This window comes from Salarias fasciatus, chromosome 12 (genome assembly GCF_902148845.1).
Source record: "Salarias fasciatus chromosome 12, fSalaFa1.1, whole genome shotgun sequence".
NCBI lineage: Eukaryota > Metazoa > Chordata > Actinopteri > Blenniiformes > Blenniidae > Salarias > Salarias fasciatus.
The window spans coordinates 15,301,410-15,322,087 of NC_043756.1; the positions used below are offsets into that span (position 1 = coordinate 15,301,410).

Sequence of the window (20,678 nt, forward strand, 5' to 3'; positions counted from 1 at the left end):
CAGCTGTGTCTTAAGAAGTCAGCGCCAAACCGGTAATCTGACTGGGATGGAAGTTACTGGATCTGTATCCATTACAGGATGTAATACCCCTCAGTCCCAAACTCCCCACACTTCCCCTCACTGCACCTTTTAGAGGTCATTTCAAGATGGATTTTTTTTTCTTCAACATTATTTCAGCAATAAGGGGCAGCAGGAAACATGGTATATTAGGTATTCATACTGTATCTATGTCATTGCTTTGTCACCAAACCTTTATATCCTCTGACTCCCAGATTATTAACTCTTATCCACAGAACATGATATGTGTTCACTAAAAATCACTCAAATTTCACTTTTTTTTTTTCTTAAGGCTACAATAAGGGTGGAGATTCTTGGAAAAATAAGGACAACATATTACACCGTGTGCTGCACCTTACCCTTTCAGCATTATGGTCTTCAGATCAGTAGTTCTAATGTGGTATCAGTTTCCTGTGAGACGACTGAAACACATAATGCCAGAAAGCTTTGAGATGCAGGAACAGACGGCACAACAGTCCGCTCTACGAAAGCTGACTTTTCCCCAGAAATGTTAGTATCAGCAATCCACAATGATAGCCTAAGAGCTGAGAATGCCTGAATAAATAAATAAATCTCCACCACTGGTGAGTCTTAGAAGACTGAAATGAATGTGTTTGAAGTGGTGAGATAAATCTATTCCCCCATTTGTGACTATATAACTGCAATTCCTGAGGTATGGAGTCCATCTATCAGCAGTACAGCTTACCTATTAAGAAATAACAATAATAATAATAATAATAATAATAATAATAATAATAATAATAATAATAATAATAATAATAATAATAATAATAATAATACAAAACCACACAGTGTTTAAAGTTTGATCTGCTGCTTTTCAAAATTAAACAACAGGATAAAAAAGCATGAAGCACTTTCTTCAAAAGCCTCTTTGAAAACTGAAAAAGTTGAACAATTGTAACTCACACTCTCAGTCACCTGAAGACCGCTTATTAACATGCAATTTCATTTTTTGGCAAACAACCAGCATTTTGTTTGATTTTGCAGAAGCAAAATGTGAAATCCTGCAGAGAGCAACAGTCTCATTAGTGAGTAGTGACAAAAGCAAAGCAACTGGCAGAGCTCTGACTGTGAAAACTGATACAGCGGTGCTTACTTCCACCAAGGACAATGAAATGTAAGCTATCACGCTCTCTCCTCACTTCCCAGAACTCACATCGAAGGCTGCAGCCTGGTGTAGGTGGAAGGTCACACAAGACCTGCTTGTGTGTGTGTCTGATTTATAAACTGTGATTTCCTTAAAGTCACCTGGAGTGACTCCACTTCACCTGTGGCTACAAGGCTGCAAAGCACAATCCCGGATCGTTCTGTCCACCAAGTATGCATGTGTTGCTCTCTAGACACAGTGGAGAGAACTGCAATGAAGACAAGGCAGATACCGAAGAAAAGGAAAGGAAAACTGCATCTCTCCCCATCATCTTTCATAGATTTCTCCTCAGCAAAACAAATATTTTCCCCTTGCTCGCTACCTGAATCCAGTACCAGGGCAATCAATCCATCATCGGTGTGTCAGCCATTGATTGAGCTCGCTGCAACTGCAGTCAATCATCTATGTGTCAACCAATAAAAGAGGCTGCCGCTAACAGGCCTCAGGAGAAATGTATTTCAATACTGGATCTGCTTGTCAGAAACACACCTGACTCTACATTAATAAGTACATAGCGTGTGGTTAAGGAATCGTTTGTTTACTGCTACTTCTTGGATCATTACAAAAAAATTTAGGACACCTGAGGAACTCTGCTTGCCTGAAGGTAAACTGATCAAATGATATCGGTAGGTGATGTTGCAAAATGTACCAAGACGTCTGGTCAAAAAGATTTCTAAGCTGGCTGAGAAAATAGTGGAAAATTGACTAAAGCTCAAAAAAATGTCCTCAGATGCTTAATACAATCTAAGTATTGAGACCCGATGTGACAGATACGAACATCTTTCTAAACCTGTATGTCGAGCACAGACATTCTGGAAGAGCTGGAACCTGAACATGCCAATATCCTGCTTGAAGTCAACTAGTGCACGTACAGTTTTTCTACTTCATGCATGTAGCAAGTAAGTATTTGCAGCAACCAAATACAAAATCAAAACAATAACAATTGTAAAACAAAATATATGCTATATTGTCTTTTTTTTTTTAAATGTGAACTGTAAAATCGAGAATTGCTGGTGTATGACGAGGAGCACGACACAAAGAACAAAGTTTGGAAGCGGTCCAACTTTGTGTCAGATTTAACATATGTCTTCTTTACTGGCAGCTGTTCCGCGGCTTCTTGAAGAGAGCAGTCGGTGTTACCACGAATCCAAAGCATCCAGGCACTTTGTAAGTTGGTGATCGTGCAGACCCGTGCACACTGTGAATGCTTAAATGTTCTCGGCATTCAAAACAACTGTTATTCTTTCCGAGTGTTCCTTACGAGCGAGAAAAAGGAATGAAAACAGTAAATCAGGAGGATGGGGCGACTTGGCGAGGAGTCGATAGGAAAGCCGTGTCGCCCTGCGACAATGACAGGAAAGATGGATGAGAAAGAGGGGATGACATGCGGCCAGAGGTCGCAGGACGACCTCAGCACATAGCACACCGAGTATGAGGCATGAGCCTTTGCTGGCTTAACTTCAGGGCTCCCAGCTGAAATAATCTCCAGTGACTTTAAATAGACCAACAATAAGGACTTCAAACAAAAACATCGACGGACAACATCAGTCAGAAGAAACGTTGTCAAGCTGGATTTGGGACCAACATATGAAAAAACATGACAAGCCGAAATTCTCAAATTGAGAACTACTTCTGATTGATTGTGAAGTTGATTCACAAAATGCCTTTGCTTTAATTTAACCGAAACCAAGAGAAACAACTGAAGCAGAGAGTCGAGCATTAATGTCGAGCATCATGCCACTAAACACAACAAACTGTTAAATATGACACATTCTCTACCCGCCACCTCACAAATCACACTCCAGATACCAAACATGGTCACAGACAAAGCGGCTGCGGCGGGCCAACGGAACAGTGTCAGTCTGTTGATGAGGCATCTCTGTGTCTGTCTGAGCAGAGCTGCAAATACACCGGAACACCGCGTTCACAGGGAATTGCCCATGTTATTAATATGCATATCAAGAATCATTATTTTAAAAAATGAACATCTGAATAAATGCTTGCCTTACCTTCATTAGATGAGCTGTGTTTCTTATTTGAAAGAAAGATATATTTGCTTAATATTAAAATCTACAATTATCTTTAAAATAAATAAATGCTGGTGCAAATCCAACCAAATTTCTTTAATCTGTTTGCTTTTGATAACACAGTTCACCAAAGAAAACAAGGAACAAAAGCAAAACAAAATGTTTTTTCCAATTTATTGGAAAGTTATCTACATCAGGTGCTGCTGTTGGAGCTGACTGAAAACTAGCAGTGATCACAGATTGCTTAAAAACAGCAGGTACTCTAGCAGACTGCGCATTCGGCTTATTCGACTCTACTGGAACCGCAGATCACAAGAATGAAACACCTTCAGCTGAAACAAACAAGGTAAAGGAGGAAAGTGAGGGTCTGATGAGCGGCGGCACGGCGACTTCAGCGCAACCTCGCCGCTGTTCGCACAGCGGCAGGGCTGAGGGCAGCAGTGAGTTGAGAAAGTTTGAAATAACTCACCGTGCACTTGTGCATGCAGAGAGAACAGTCCGAGCAGGATCAGAGGACTCCGGCTCCAGAGGCAGAGAGAGAAACAGCTCCTCAGTCTTTCTCCCTGCACTGGCATGGTAGAGTCTGCCGCTCCGCTCCGCTCCTCTCTTCAGCAATCTCCGCTCGACGGGATCCGCCGCTCAAACACCACCTCTCCTTCTGAGTGTGTGTGTGTGTGTATGAGAGAGCAAGAGAGACAGAAAAAGGACAGAAAGAGGAGGTGGGGGGAGTATCGGGCATGCGAGCTCCGATGTGTGTGTGTGTGTGGGGGGGTCCGCAGCAACGTGAGAAAGTCCACACCATTCAAAACACACCAGCCGCGGCAGCAGCAGTTGGAGCTGATTGTCCTCCAACCCGGTCTGACAGTAGCAGCCCAGCTGGGAGAGAGAGAGAGAGAGAGAGTGAGAGAGAGAGAGAGAGAGAGAGAGAGAGAGAGAGAGAGAGAGCGAGAGAGAGTCAGAGAGAGAGAAGGGGGGCAAAAAGTGGGAGTTTACTTCAGTTTCCTCATAGGGAGGGCACACACACACACACACACACACACACACACACACACACACACACACACACACACACACACACACACAGGCACAAGTACGGGGAGGACATGGCTGGAAAGACAACGGGGGCAGGGAGCAGACAACAGCAAGATGGGGTTTAAATAAAAGTAGGAGGAGAGCGAGGAGGATATTGAAAACAAACACTGCGACCTGAGGGAGTTTTCAGCCTTTAGCTGGCGTTACATTTCAATGACAGATAACCGTTAGTTTGAGCATAAAGTCTGCCAACAAGGTGAAAGTGGGATAATAATGAAGATGCATTTTTCTACTCCTGGTTTTCCTAAAAGATTAAAATGTAACTGAATTTTTTGATTTGAGCAACAGGAAACAGGAATAATATATAAATCAACTGCAGCGACCAGCAGCTCAAGTGGTGGGGTAATTAAAATTAAAGGGACTACTTGAAGTGTGCTAAAACAGAGTGGATTTCAATTGTTCGCTAGAATGACGAGTACTTGAAATGTCTCTATGAGAACCGTTTAAAGTCTCCGGTCTTTAGGACATGAACGTGAAACATACTGAGAACAAACTTAACTCCTGACTCCCAAACCTGGACTCGAATGATCTAAAACCTGTATTTTTTTTTCATCCAAACACATTTGACATCGAAAATGCTTCCATGAATATGGAATCATAGAACCTGATCCAGACATCCTACTCAGAGCGGTTCTCACACAGTGGCGTGTTGTTCAGGTAGCTGGCAGAGACACTTTAAAGGAGCTGCTAGAGGTTACATCACCAAGCCTGGAGCTTTTACACTAATAAATAAATGGGTTGAGACACTCTAATAGACCATTTCCTCTCCAGAGCTATCCTCCTGCCTGTGAGGCATTTGCCATGGACAAATCTGTGTGTGAGGGAGTGTCTGTAACAAGAACATTTTGCTTTCAGCAAGAAACATTTTGAGGAGTTTCAACAGAACAAAACGAGCAACTTTTTGTTTAACATAAGATGCGGCTCTTTGAAGTTTCGAGGTCAAATTGATGGGTCGAAAACAGTTTTTTCTTTTCATCTTAATCCCTCTCGTTTGTCGCTGCCGCTGTTCTTTGCACTTCTTTTATTTCTCGCTTGTTCATTAATGACTGACAATAGGCTGCCAGGCTCGCTCTATCGTCAATGAGAGGGAAGAAAAAGTTCATAAACAAAGCTGCCCTGGTCCTGCCCTGCCTCTGTGATCTATACTACCCCAACAAACCTCAATATGCAGCATAGAAATGTGTCTGTCAGTTCTGTCTGACATAAAAACAAGGATCAGCTGTAACTAGTGAGAGATATTTAGCAGTGAAGACTCAAATTGAGAATGTTTGGTGCTGTTTATCAGCCTTCAGCCCAGCTGGATCTTGTGGCTGGGATGTTGATTATAAGCCAATCTAAGTCCTTTTCAAAACACAGGAACTCTTTGCCATATTGGAGTCAAAACGTAGATATAAATTAGACACAACAGCAGGCACAATAGGGACATATTCACAAGCACAGCGATTTTTTTTAATAGTCCTCCTTTTGTTCTGCTCTCATACATAACATGAAACTACAGCTTTTTTTTATTTGAATCTGATTATCTATACTGAATCTGATCACTTTTTCGAGGTCCAAAACTCAGCGTTCCTCCCCCTCTGCTTCTGTCCTTCGTTCTTCCTTCCTCTCCTTTTCCCACTCCCCTCCTCCAGTGAACCAGAATGTCATTTCAAGCATGTCTAACCACGGGAAGCCTTTTAAAAACTGTGACAGCATTTGCCCCCAATCCCTAATAGCTGTGAAGCTGTTGCGTGCCTGTGTGTGTATGTTTGTGTGTGAGTGTGTGTGTGGGTGCGCCGTGCGTGCTTGTGTGTGTCATTTAAGTCATAAACTCGGGAATGATTTCCCTAAAGACAGGATATATGCACATTCAATGAGTGACCGATTCATAAACAGGTACTTTAAAGTTTTGCACGCACGCACGCACACACACAAACACACACACACACACACACACACAACACACACACACACACACACACACTCTTTGTCACTTTTGTCACCCTCATGCTGGGTCTATGATGAATGGCTGAAACTGTCACAAGCGAAGGATGAGCAGTGAAACCAAAAGAGAAGAAGAACGTGTTGCTGACAAGAAAAACAAAAGAGGAGATTAGAGACGGATGATGGTCGTTCAAACTGGTCTGAAGGGCAGATTTTTGAAGAAAACATAAGGGGAATGGTAAATTTTAGCAGAGAAATGTCAAATAAATGGGGGGTGGAGGAGGAGGAAGAGGAGGAGGAGGACATGCAAAAAAAAAAAAAAACAGTCTGGAGGTAGAAAACGTTTAGGTCATAAAATCGCTGACACTTTTGAGAAGGATTTACTCATCTCAGTCTGTACATATCAGATGTGTCTCGGCCAGTGCTTGCGGTCAGTGGTTTATTCGCTGTCCCATCATTTTTGACAGACCAGTCAAAACACAACAGCTTCACATGTCAGCAGCTGTAAATGTCAACAATCAAGTCAGTCGCTTTTTATTTCCTCTCATTTTCCATAATGTGGCCAAGAGTGTAAACACATCAAGCTCTGATCTCTGAAATTAGTCACAAATGAAATGTCTCAGTAGGTTCAGCAGGAGAAAGTATACTCTCCTCTGCTGTCCTCGCCTTAGTTAACATAATGGAATACCACCGAATAAATACCCAACCAGCCATCATCTATACCTGCTGTAGAATCCAACCGTGAACAATAGACAAGGTAGAGCCTAGACGTTTCCAGAGTACATACCAAAGCTAATAAACAAACAAATTCAAACCCTTTATATCAAAAATTGTGTTTCACTCATTTGAGTTGCCAGTGAAGAAATAGCATTAAAAATTATAAATATTGAAACCTCAAAACCTTTGATTTAATCCACAGAAGTACAAGTTAATCTGAAAATGTTTACAAGACAATGACCTTCTTTACTAATCCTTTTATGAAAGAAATGGCACCCTGATAACCCCATTGATTTTCTCTTCAGACTGAAGTTGCTAAAATTTGTCGTTTCTCAATCCGAATGCAGCCTTCAGAGTGTGTGTTTCCACAAAGTCACCCTCACAGACATGGCTTGATTCTGATGTCACATTATGAAAAAGAAAAAAAAAAGGTAGCTAGCTTTCACTGCTGCATCTTTTGAAATCAACTTTCCTCTGCAGGTCATGTCTTCCACCAATAAATGTCAAACTCATGTTTAGGAACAGAGGGAAGGACCGACAGTACCTGGAGAAATCACTGCTCTAACACAACTTTATTAACCACTGAGCCACAACATGAGAAGGTGCACAAAATGTAAAAAGACGACATATATATTGAAGCACTTGCAGCTTTCACCACATTTCAGCTAGGGACACACTGAAAACGAAATTAGTATTGGTTATCCGGTCTGATACTGTATAAAGTAGTTTCTCTAGGAAACTAGAGTTACTCTAAGAGTTATAATACACATTGGACCTGCTGTATTGATTATGTACAGTAAACCCATTGGAAGAACACAGCTGTTCAGTGGACTTCTATTTCATTTGTTTCAAGAGAAGCTTTCTGCTGTCAAGTGAAAACGTGATAGTTCCTTCAAACAGACAAAAAAACAAATAAATAACTATGGCAGCCCTCTGTGGTTAGGCCACAGAGTAATCCAAAAATCATACAAATTGACTTGGCATATTTGCAGCACTTTTGTTATTCAAATATTTTACCTCTGCTTCAGGAATTCCACCAGTTCCCCACTATTTAAAGACCACCTTACCTTTTCCTGGCTCACTTTTGGAGTCATTTTTCCTTTTACTTGATGTGTGAACTGACAGGGGATTAAGTCCATTTTAAAGAAACACCTCTGTGGCACAGCAGCACATCTGCTAATCCTCATCCATTCACTTCAGCATGTCTTTAAACTAACAAGCTGTTTAACATAATCTACTTTAAGCCTGTCCATTCACCCCTATTCATCGGAGCATTTACATAGCAATCCTTTCTGCCTGAATGGTTTGTGGCAAGAGAGAGACAATTGTGTATGGGAGGAGAGAAGGAGATGTGGGTACATTGTGTGTGAGCATCACAGGAATAGCTCCTCTGCCTACAGTCCATTTGTACTCTCAACTTTTCAGCCAGAGGAAGGCCCACGTATAAAGTGGAATATTAACGAGGCTTTTTGTGTGTGTGTGTGTGTGTGTGTGTGTGTGTGTGTGTGTGTGTGTGTGTGTGTGTGTGTGTGTGTGTGTGTGTGTGTGTGTGTGTGTGTTGTTACAGTGTTCTAAGTTGGACTTGCGACATGCCCATGTGCTCTGCTTTCACCCTTAGTTATCGCTGGGATTGGGTCCACAGCACAGGTATCAAAGATGGATGGATGAACGTCTGAAAGCTGTTTTTGCGTCAAAATGATGTACAGACTTTTAAAAATTTCCAGTCCAAGCAGACTACAGGCTACGTTTTCTGCAAAAAAAAGTTCAGCTTGTGCTGAGCTAGAAGTAGTCAGTGTAAATGATTTATTGATTAACCTAAAAGGGATTGCATAAGAAAAAGAAGTCTGCAGGGAATGAGTACAGGGTGGAGTGCAGGTATAAAACAAGGGGGATTATCAGGGATGTAGTAAATGGATCGGGAATGAAGAGCGGCATGAAAACCTCCTGAGCTGCAAACAACTACTTCAGAACGGAATCCTGTGACTGAAGCAACCTGAAATGTTTTCCAGCTCTAAGAAAACTCCAACTACAACTCATCTGTGAACCAGGGAGCTGGTGAGAGAAGGGAAAAACAAAGGACGGCACGCAGTGTGAGGAAAGACATGGTGAAGCGGTGACATGGACAAAGTCTGTCAGGTCCACCTCTGACCTCGGCGCTGATTTGTTCTTGATTGACCTTTCACCGGAGGAGAAAATCCCTCTGCGCCACGGCAAAGGAATCCACTCCCCCCTATACACTGAGGAAGGATGAGCTCACCGTTAAAATGGGGAAGGGCCCGAAATACAAGTCTGATCTTTTGTAACGTCACGGACCTCCTGATTATTGACCTCCGAGTCAAATTAAAACATGTACGAGCTGCTTTTAGTTTTTATGCACCAAATATTTGGAGCACGATGGCTTCGGCTCAGGGTTCTTTTAAAACACGAACCTGTTTTAAAAGTTATTGGTCTGTATTTCTTATGTTTGTTTATGTGAAATACTTTGACTCGTCTTATTAACTTGAAGTTTTCAGTAGTGGCTTTGTAAACCAAGTTATGTTCCCACAAGGTGAGAAAGGTAACACACACACACACTCACGCGCACAGATGTTGGTGTCGAGCCATTTGAACTTAATGAAAACCTAATGATAGACTGTGAATGACTTTTACAGCTTGTTATTGTCATTGTGAAACCACTCACTGTATCACTTTACAGGCACCGTAAAACCACAGGCTGGGATAGGTGGCGATTAGGATCTAGTGTCAGAAATCCACCTTTGTGATCATGATATCACATATATATCAATTAGTTGTAATTGCTGCAGAAAATATTTGTTTGAATGACTCAGTGTTGCTTAAAGCCATCTGGCCAATACAAAGCTTTCATTAGGAAGACGATGAGGACGATATCCTGTTACTTTGCTTTAAGGCACACATTCAAAGAAACCACAAATTAAAGCTTCAAATTTCCTTTATCTCTTCGTAGTCTGAAAAATAAATCATGAGGTGACATGAGGCAAAACCATCAAAACCATGTGATTTAAGAGATTTCAGGCCAAGTATTAGGCAAAACTTTACTTTTGGTAGTTGTCTTCACTCTTCCAAAAGTCAAATCAATTGAACTCCCCCCCCCCCCGTAAAGAAGAGGAATGACTGTTGGTGAAGGAGGAACTGACCGGCCCAAAGAGAGGAATGTAAAAAATGTCTTGCTACGGTGAAACAGCTCCCAGAAAACAGAGGAGCCGCTTCCTGAGTGGGAGCGAAAGAAAAAGAGCAAACTGTCCCACCTGCTCTGTGGGATCTTCTCCTGCCTACTTTTCTGATTCATGTGCTACAGCTCACCAAAAACTCAGGAGCACAATCTGCAGTCAGCCGCCCACTAAACAATTTTTGTTACCCACAATAACTGGCCCCTGCCTGTCTATCCATCTGTCACGTAAACTATCTGAGACAGCTCCGGCTGAAGCCGGCTCTAACTTTGTGGTATTGTGTTTATCTGCTTGGCATTGCTGATTGGATTCTTCACATAATTTAAGCGAGCGCTGCTCAATTCAAGTATTCTAAAGAAGCAAGCACATGTGACACGTATATTTAAATGGCGCTTGTTAAGAATTTTAAATGATACCATGCCAGGAAAAACTTCATCTTCATCTTTACTGCTGCTTCTCACCAAAGAAAGCTGCAGTTGGTCATGGTAGCTATGCTGACTATGAGCTGTCAAACCTGAAGCTTAAGCTCTGCTTTTTTAGTTTTTAGTTGAATTTATTTCAGTTTTGTGTATAAAGTATTTGAACAGTTGGTTAAAATAAATCCTGCTCATAAGCAATAAGCTGGAAAAAAAAGAGCGAAGAACCAACCATTAAAAAAAAAACTCTTTAAGGCATTAAAATTATAAAAGTAAAAAAGTGAAAAGGTCAATGTGAAAGTAAAGAAGACTGATAAATAGATGAAACTGACTCAAGGGATACACTGGTGAGATCAGGTAATGAAGTGTAATGCCTGTGAGTGTAAATCTAAATACAACCACCACTGAAGTACAGTCTGTTCAAGAGATTTTATTGGAATATAAGATTATATTATAGTTTTTGCCCAAATTTCTCTAAACCTCAAACATTAATTAAAAGAAGAAGTACATTCAAATTCATTTTCTGTGACAATCACCTCAAAAGCAGTTATCTTCTGTTTAAAACAAACATCTAAGACCACTTTAACACAAAAAACAAAAAAACAGTGTTATTGGAAATCATTCTCTCGGGAAACCACATTCCTGGTCTGCTTGTCTGTTTGTCCACTGTAAATGGAGGCACATGTGCCACCTGCGCTCTCTTTACTGACTTTAACAGTTTTATTGGACTCATCACATCATTAGGAACATACCATGTTCAATTCTAGTTGTTCTGTGGGAAAACAACTGTTTACTTGCTGCAGTCAATGTACCACAGTATGAAATATGCTTAGTGACTGACATGTTTAGACTTTTACAAATTGTGTTTCTGTTTGGACTTTCTGTTTTATTTTGGTTTTTTTGGTGGCCCAGGAATTCTCCTTGTCTTAAACTCTATAAATATCTTCGGAAGCAAAAACAATCATCATTCAGTTTTTACCAAAGTTTACCAGCATATCCTTTTACACTTAAAACCAATATCTGAATGGCTAACCAACGATAGAAGAGACGACGCTTAAGATTTCGGAGCTGAATGCCGTCAAAAGGTTCAACAGGAGTTCACTCAGATGCAGAGGAAGCACATGCCTGTCATGTTGCAAACTAATTGCCCAAGTGTTATTTTTCCTGAGCTGTCAGTGCAACAGTTTAGGGCGGCGGTCTTTAAAAGAAGATCATCGACCAGGATTTAACAGTTGGCTTTGTGCCAAACAAACTTAACTGTTTAAGTTGTTTACATTTGTCTGGTTTTGTATTTTTAGCAACACTTTCCATGGTGCCACGAGAACTGCTTTACAGCATTATGGCTCAGGTAATTTTCATTAAACTTTTGAAATTAACTCGGTCTGGACTGTGAGTATGTTGCGGCTTACACTAATAAAAGAGCTACATGTGTTTTCCGTGGCCAATAACAACTGCGCCTGCAGCCAGGAATAGTATAGCCCAATAAAACCTCCCTGTCTCTACTGCTGGTCGTGTTCACTGTTGTTTTCTAGTGTCCTTCCTCCCTATGACAGCGTCACATACACAATACTTCATTCAACACATACCTGCTGAGGGAGGTTTTATTCTGAAGTTTCTTGAACAAGCGCCTAATGTGCAGAGAAGAAATATGAGAGAAAAAAGTGATGAACACGTGACTCGATCACCGAGAACAGAAGAGAAGAGGCCCTGTTGCACGGATTGTTTAGGGCCAAACAGACCAAGGTGACACCAGGGGCAGGGAGCTGACCTACAAACCGTCTGTGACCCCAACACCTGGGAGTCCACATGGATGAACACGTACACTAATCCAGATAAACACGCACACACGTTTTCCACACATCATCACACATGACACCGGCTTCTCGAAACCTGCCAAAAAGGCCGCCGCCGGGCCGACCAATAATACCATCTGGTCCGCAGCACACTGGCGCTTTGTAATTCCTTGCTCACGTAGACTTTACCAAACAGTTGGCTGCATACTGCCAACACTTTACCAATAGACTTCAAAGGAGAGCGACGGGAGAGGGGTCAGAGGATAGGAGACGGATTAGGAAGCAGGAGAGAAAGGACGAAACAGGAAGAAGAAAAGACGGTGAAAGCAAATGATTACGTATTTATGGATATAAATTCATGAGCGAACTTTCAGTTTCAACTATTTTATGGGATTTTTTTTCATCATTACTAATAAAGCTTATGGTGATATACTGACTGGGCTTCACTGAGTTTCATCAGCGCAAAATCAGCAAAACTGATCTGTTTCTGTTGAGTGGAAAAAAAAAAACAGCAGAGCTGTCTTTGCATGAACAAAGTTTATGATGAGTAAAGATAACAGTGTGAAGATAACAGACTGAATACAAGCAGCCTGTGGTGAGTAACCGGGGAGCCATTTGTGAAGAAATCAGAGGTTTGCATGTTCCTGATGGCGACAGAGGAAGTTTTTTATTTATTTTCCCCTAAGTGTACTCCTATTCTCATATACTGTATATTTTCTTTAGAAAACTATGATTTAAAAAGTAAAATTAAATGGACAATTGCTCTTCAAGATGTTCAACTTGTCATTTCTTAAAAGATACTGCATTAAATGTAAACTTTCTGAATTGTGAATGTGCACTAAAATTAAGCAAAACATTTGGAGTTCAGAAAAAAGTGTAACAAAAGACTATTATGGTGACATTTAAAGATTAAAGTGTGCTGTTTGCGTCTCCTGGATTAAATTGAGTTTGACACCCCTGTTCTAAAATCCAACAAAAACATAAATCAATGAATTTATCTCTGTCATTAATAAGGTATTTATATTGTAATCTATTTTATTCAAATGTACTTAGTACATGGGTGCAATCATCAATAATTAGTCCTACATTAATTAATATGTTGTACTGACTTGCATTGAATTCCCTCGTACTGTAAAGCCGCAGGTTCATGCATCATTTTCTGGTTTTATTACATAAAAAGACACACACAAACAAAAGTTTGTTGTGCTCTACAACCACATTTTTGACAGAGCGAACTGCGCTCTCAGAATAGAATAACATCCAGTGTAACGTTTGCTGTGTAATTAACGAATAATGTAATTAGGTGAGTAATGTTGTGGCTGTAATGACACGGCCGGCTCTATTTGGAACACAGGAACACGGTGTCCCACGGCAGAGCTGAACATCTTCACTGATCTCCCGCAGCATGCACAGCTTATGATTCAGACGCTAACAGAGTCAGACAGGAAAAGGGGGACAACGGGACACACAGAGGGGAGGACCATGTTGGGGCAAGGTTTGGTTCGGATGGGGGGAGGTGATGGGAGCGAAGCCGGCGTCCGACGGGTGGTGGCGGGGCATGAGGGTCTACTTGGGGTGAGTGGCGCAATGGGATAAGAGCGTGGGGAGTTCATGCCCCCGCCAGGCCCTTTTCGCACTGCATAAACAAAGAGATTACAGTGAGAAGGGGCTCCATGCCGCTAACAAGCGAGGGTAACACACACACACACACACACAAACGCGCACACACGCACATGTACAGACACACTGTCGCATGTGTATGAGAATCACACGCTCACGCACACACTCATGCACAAGCACGTAAAGATAAGTGCACGCTCATGCAAAGAAACGTGCACTTGCAAACACAACATCAACACAATGAACGGACACACACAACTAACAAGAAGCATCACAACATAGTGGCGCCACCTGTCTCCTCTTCACCAATTAATGAGCTCCCGGCTCCCGGGACGCTACAACGGGGTGGCAATTAGCAAGAAGGGAAAAAAGAAAGAGGGAGTTATGAAATGAGGGAGGAAAACAGATGATGGGAGGAGGGAGGATCGGCTGTAGGAAGACAGGAAAAGAGAAAGGATGGAGGGAAAGCTACAAAATAGAGAGTGTGTAATGAGAAACAGAAGGCTTATGAATGTACAGTACAGCGACGCTTACTTTTCAGTGGCTTCATTTGGATTGTTGCTAAATTTCAGAGGTTTTTATTCACAGGAAGAACTCTGTATGTTAACAGCGTGACACTGTTCCACTCTTATCCAGTATGAAGGAATCAAGCTAAATCATGATGTTTGAAAAGTGTGGTCTAACAAAAACTCTTATTTTTCTGCCTCATGTTTGTTTCCATTCCTTCTGTCATTCAGTCAATCTTTGCTTCCCGTCTCCCTCGCCTAAATACGTGCGCACACACATACACACATTCTTTTGTTCGCCACCTGATAACAGGCAGTCATTCATACTGCCTCTCGACCCCTGAGACCTTTGAACCCAGAGCCCTAAATACGGAACAAGAACTGAGAGTCCGGTCACGCATTTGCTGACAGTGATTATATACACACACACACACCCGCGCGCGCAAACGCACACACCGAAGCTAGGAAGATAAACATTAAATATGTATTTACACAAGTCTATAGGTTGTATTTTTCTCTTTTTGAAAAAATTATCGAACTGACTACTTTGGCTTAATTTGTTTGGAGCATCTGCAGATCTCCAAGATCAGCTTTTAAACAGGTTTATTTAGGTCCATCTATTTATCTATTCATCCATCCATCCATCTCCAATCCAACCAATGAGATCTTCTATAATCTGGATTGTAGCGCAGCTCTAAATAGATAGATTTATGAAGTGATGAGGGGGGAAAAAAAACCACAAACAGCTGATTCAAAGTGCGAACCTGTTGGCAGGTCTTATAAAGATAAGCTAAAGTTCGTCCAAGGCTTTAGACGAACTTCAGCTTATCTTTAGCCTCCCCTCTCAGTACTGAAGCTATCTGCACACAGAGCGAGAAGGACGGAGAGCGGCAGCTGCTCCACACTTTCTTTCATGTACAATGAAAGTAACAATTAATAACAAGCTGACAGAAACTGTTACAGTGTAAACTTCATCAGATCATTCTGTTACCAGAGCAATGCTATTAAAAGGTAATACCTTTACAGTTGCAGTTCAGTTTTCAGGTCATTAGTTTAATTCAGATCTGTATCAACACAGCCTACCTGAACTACAAGACAAGGGAAGAGCTGTTAACATATGTGTTATCCATACTGAGAAGCCACTGATCCAAACTCAGAGAGAAAATTCAAGCTTGTGCAGGAAGAACATTCAACCTTCATCCTGAAAAGCCCCCAAAACGCAGCCATGCAATAAGGCAACAGCGTTAATCACTCTGCGGCACAAAGAATGACTCCAAGGTTCATTTCAAAAGTAACTTTGTGAACACAAAGAAAGAAAAAGAGAGGAAAAGACAAAGCACAGAGATAAACAGAAGCAAGCACACTTTGTGCATAACCCTAATTATATTGAGTCTCTACCATGTCTACACACACACACACACACACACACACACACACACACACACACACACACACACCGGGCAGGTGTGAGGTCAGTGTTGGGGTCAGTAGCCTCGGTCCAGCTCCCAAATATAGAGAGTCCACTATTCAGGGATCCTTAAGTTCACAGAAGGTTCTCGTATGACCACCACGGACCCTTTATGTTCAGAGAAAAGCAGACATACCACACACACAAGACATGCATTCATTCATGCAACATTCACCGCACCAAGTGTTCACACTCACACACTACAGCTGTACACGCAGGTAAACTGATGCATGTGGATAAAATAGTAGGACACACACACAGCGCATTACACAGTCTCTAACCCGAACATGTCATTAAGATCTTTATCATCCTGTTATCTGAAAACATGAACGTTCATTTCCTGCCCTCACCGGCTTTTCTGCACATTTCAATTCTTCTGTTTCTCCTTATTCCCTGCCTCCCGCCGCCGCCCTCTCTTATTCTCTCATAGAAGAAACTATTCACAGTGTCCATTCAGAGAGTAACAGAGGATCTCTTCTGTGGCTGAAACATAAGACTGACACTCTGACCCCCCGGGGTGACCTCTGCACTCCAAACTAACGGCTCTGACACGTAGAAACATGCCTACACACGTGTGTGTGGGAGCATTTGCTGAGCGTGAAAGCCGCAAGCCGATCGTCTCTGCCTCCGCCGGCCGTGCATCTGGCAGTGTGAGTGTGTATCCCCACTCTCCCGCGTGTGTGTGAGTCTACTAGAGAGCAGGCAGCCTTTCAGTAAATACTGCTGACACCAATTTTAGTTTGAATTTTATCGCCGTGCTTCAGAGATGAAAGACGCGGCAGATAAAATGAAGGCAATGACGGCAGAAGAGCATCTGATCTGCACATTAATCACACATCTGTTTCCCAAATGTGAGAAAGAATGCTTCTTTTTAAGTCAAGCAAATATGAGTTTTTCAGCACTGGATTACCGCTGTATGTGCTAAAGAGGATATTATTGTGTTTTTAAATTGCTTTGGCTTCAGCCTGACTTCACACTATTGAAAAAAGACTCAAACCTTTAACATCTCAGAGTTCACACACAGACACACGACCAGCTGTGTTAAGAAAACTTCAACTCAATTTCCCTCTAACTCCGAGAACATGTGTCAAAATATCACAGCATATTATTGGATGTGACCCCATTTAAGTCCATACGAGTCCATGCTTGCATTAAAAAGGTTTGAGGACATTCCTCAGTGTTCACATACTAAAATCAAATCTTGTTTTTGACATCGCATTTCACGTTACATGCATACAATGAGGAGATTCCTACTTTTTATTTAATTTTTTGATTTGCACTATATTGCTCTGATGGGGATGTTTTCTGCCTACTAAAGGCATTTATGTTTGTGTCCTCATGGGAGCTTGAATCAGTTAATCTACTGGCACGGACAACTGTGTCCATTCAACTACAACCTCGCTGTAAGATTTAATGAAAAGGTGCTTTTAGGGACAAATGCGAAAAACGTCCATGTTTAGTTAGTCAAGACTGCTGATGGTGGAGCTGGCACTACACAGGCGGATTGCTGAAAGCCGTTCTGAAGTCTTAATATGTAATACGAAAGCAAGTTCACCTCAGTTCCTGATCGATGGTCATACATTTGAACTAATTTTAAACAAGGCTTAATTTAAATCATATATACACAAATATCCTTTGTAAAAATTCAGTTTCAGTGCAAATTGAGTAATTGAAAGTCAGCAGTAAGCAAACAGAACATGGGGCTAAATTAGTTAAGGTACCACCAACAGCAAGACAGTCACTGTAACTCAATCTTTTGATTACTCCCTGGAAGAGCACAAAAGACTACTGACACCAGTGTGTGTGCAAGTGTTCTGGGTATAAACTGAAGAATCTGTAGAGATCTGTACAAATAAAGACTCCATTGGTGCAGCTGCAAGAATGCTGGCGATGTATCACTAAATTACAGCATATTAAGGTCGAGCACGACAATAAATTAACCTTTAGCTCTGCGCTCCATGTGGGAAACTTGGTATTTAGAGCCTCTAACTGCACATGTTGATCTATTATCCATAGCAGTATCAGAATTAAGCCAATGTGGCTCCAGTTTAGCTTCATGCTCCAAAACACTTTAAAAGAAATAACACCTTTTAAACGCCTCTGCCAACCAGCATTGACATGGATATGATGCGATCTTTAATCAAAACGTAATCAGCTCACCACAGGGATTGCCAGTTGAAGACATTTCCTCAGGGTTTTCATGTGATAGCGATATATTCACCCGTATGAAACGAGGAGGCGCACAGAAAAGCAACAGGTTATGACTTTCACCTGCTCTGAGACATGAAAAGAACCAGCAGGCATGTTGAAAAAGGGCCAACTCACACCTTTGATAGTGAAATAACGATCAAATTAAAAAGATTCATTTGTCAATTCTCACTCAAGAAGGCTCTCGTATGGAAATGGAAAGTGAGCGCATTCAACTAAATGAGTGTCTCCTCCTTCCTCCATTCCTTCCATCTTTCCCTCCTTCCTCTGACTCTATAGCACATGTGGTGCAGAGACTCGGTGTTGACTCAAAGTTCCAGCTGCACAGGAATGATTTCCAAATCTCAGCAAATAAAGACTTTCTTTTTCAGCAATCCGTCCATGTGCATCTACATCTACATCCGCTCACACCACTGACCGCCATCCCACCTGAGATTTACTTTAGGCAGGCGGATAAAGCATGTACTGGTCTTTAGGATCAACACATGTTCTCGTAAAAGTTGAACCGCAAAACTTCATGCACCAGATGTTCCAACAAAAGTATAATTTCAGTTTTCAGAATACTGTGATCTCATTTTGCCTCATTTTGTCAAATTTAGCAAATCATAAATATCTATTTTTCATGTTTGTGTTTTACTTCACTTAAAAAAAAAAAAAAAAAATCAGACTATGAGTGTTTGTGTTAGTGAAACATTATTGGTTATTCTAGAAGATTGGCCTGTGACATTTAATAACAAGCTCCCGTCCTCTCATCTGAAATACCGAGTGAACCAGCTCAGTATCAGGTGCAGAGAACAGATGAGGCCCTGAACCAAAAAAGCACAACTTCACATACACAAACACACAAGCATGCGAGCGCACATTTGGCTCTACCTCAGCCTTCAACAATGCCACATTTGTCCAACAGCTGATCGCCATACGATAAGAGATAAAAGTATATTAGGCAGGACACCCACCCACACACACACACACACACACACACACACACACACACACACACACACACACACACACACACACACAAAATCATGTCCACAGATGGTTATCGCATTTACATAATCATTCGTTGTGGGTGAGACTCTGTCACGATCTGTGTGGCGTTCCCAGTGGTATTAGGAGCAATTACCACTGGAGAGATAGGCTGGAGTACACTCACACTCACACACATGCACATGCACACAGCAGTGCATGCATTAACTAAAAGAGCGATAACACATGACGGAAAGGCGACACAGATTTCAAGTTGCTAGTCAAATAGTGATACAAGTCTTGTAAATCACTAAACTCAATTAAATTAGGCGAGAGATAAACAGATGGAAGTAGAGATAGCATGGATGCAGCGTGCGTGCGCACACACACACACACACACACACACACACACACACACACACACACACACACACACACACACACACACACACACACACACACACACACACACACACACACACACACACACACACAAAAAACTCGGCCCCTCCGCCCCTCCCCATGGCTTAAAGAAATTACTGCCACCTGAAGCGGAACCTCGTCCATCACAGGGAGGCCCCACAAAGCCCCACAGGTGTCCTTTAACATGTCCGCGGCCCCTCCCCACCCTCTCCACCACCTCCACCACCACCACCCGCCTCTCCATGTGGCCATTCATCTGGCTGCGGCGGAGGGACATCAAAACAAAACACATCCCTGCAGGAAAAAAAAACCCTCCACAGCTCACCGTGCACATGAATTACTCTACAGTGAAGCCACAGCTTGATGCTTCCAACAATACCATCAGTCTAAATAATTAACTGTTTCCAGGGAGGAAACTGCACTCTGCGTGCAAATATTTCTCATGCTTGAATGCCCTTCTCTTATTCAAATCATGAAGTTGTTTCCTGAACGTTATTTATGTGCATCATGCCTGTTATTTTCATTCACACTGCCTCCTCTCTTTTCTTTTTTCTTAATTGTTAAACAAGCCTGAAGCATGAACCCAAGCACACACTTGCTTGGTCCAGATCAACAACAATCATCTAAATGGGATTCAAGTAAAAAGCAGAAAACAAAAAAATCAACTGACAAATAAACATGGAAGCATTTAATGAATTTATGTTAAAGTGAAAGTGTGCAGTAATGTCCTATTGCCTAAATTTAAACAAAACAAAGGATTCAAAAAGAAAAACCTGAGCGGTGAGTTCAGACCAAAAAGAGAGTGAGTGAGATGTGGGAGGAACGGAAGACCCGAGGTCAAGAAAATAAATAAAAACTAAAAGAAAAATTACATATTGTGGGCAGGTAATCAGACACGATGGCAACTGAGGCAGAGACGGAGGCCAAAGACGGAGAAACGCAGACAAGCGAGACCGAGCGTTTGAATAAACATCGGCGAGCTCAGTGTCGCCCAGGAAGAAATTCTTTTCTTTCATGTCAGGCCATCTGACCTCGCAGCAGTCTGAGGAATTGAAGCACCGTCCAAACAAACGTCAACGCCGCTAACACCCTCAAGGTCGGCG

General features: G+C 41.8%; 1 protein-coding gene across 1 annotated transcript in view; it reads right to left on the bottom strand.

Annotated features, from left to right (window-relative positions):
* The window catches only part of bmpr1ba (bone morphogenetic protein receptor, type IBa), a 57,183-nt gene that overhangs the window by 14,365 nt on the left and 22,140 nt on the right, over positions 1 to 20,678 (bottom strand). Inside the window, exon 3 of the mRNA XM_030105029.1 lies at positions 3,722 to 4,128. Within this exon, the coding sequence (XP_029960889.1) occupies positions 3,722 to 3,827 (106 nt within the window). The 5' untranslated portion in view covers positions 3,828 to 4,128. The remainder of the gene's footprint in view (positions 1 to 3,721; positions 4,129 to 20,678) is intronic.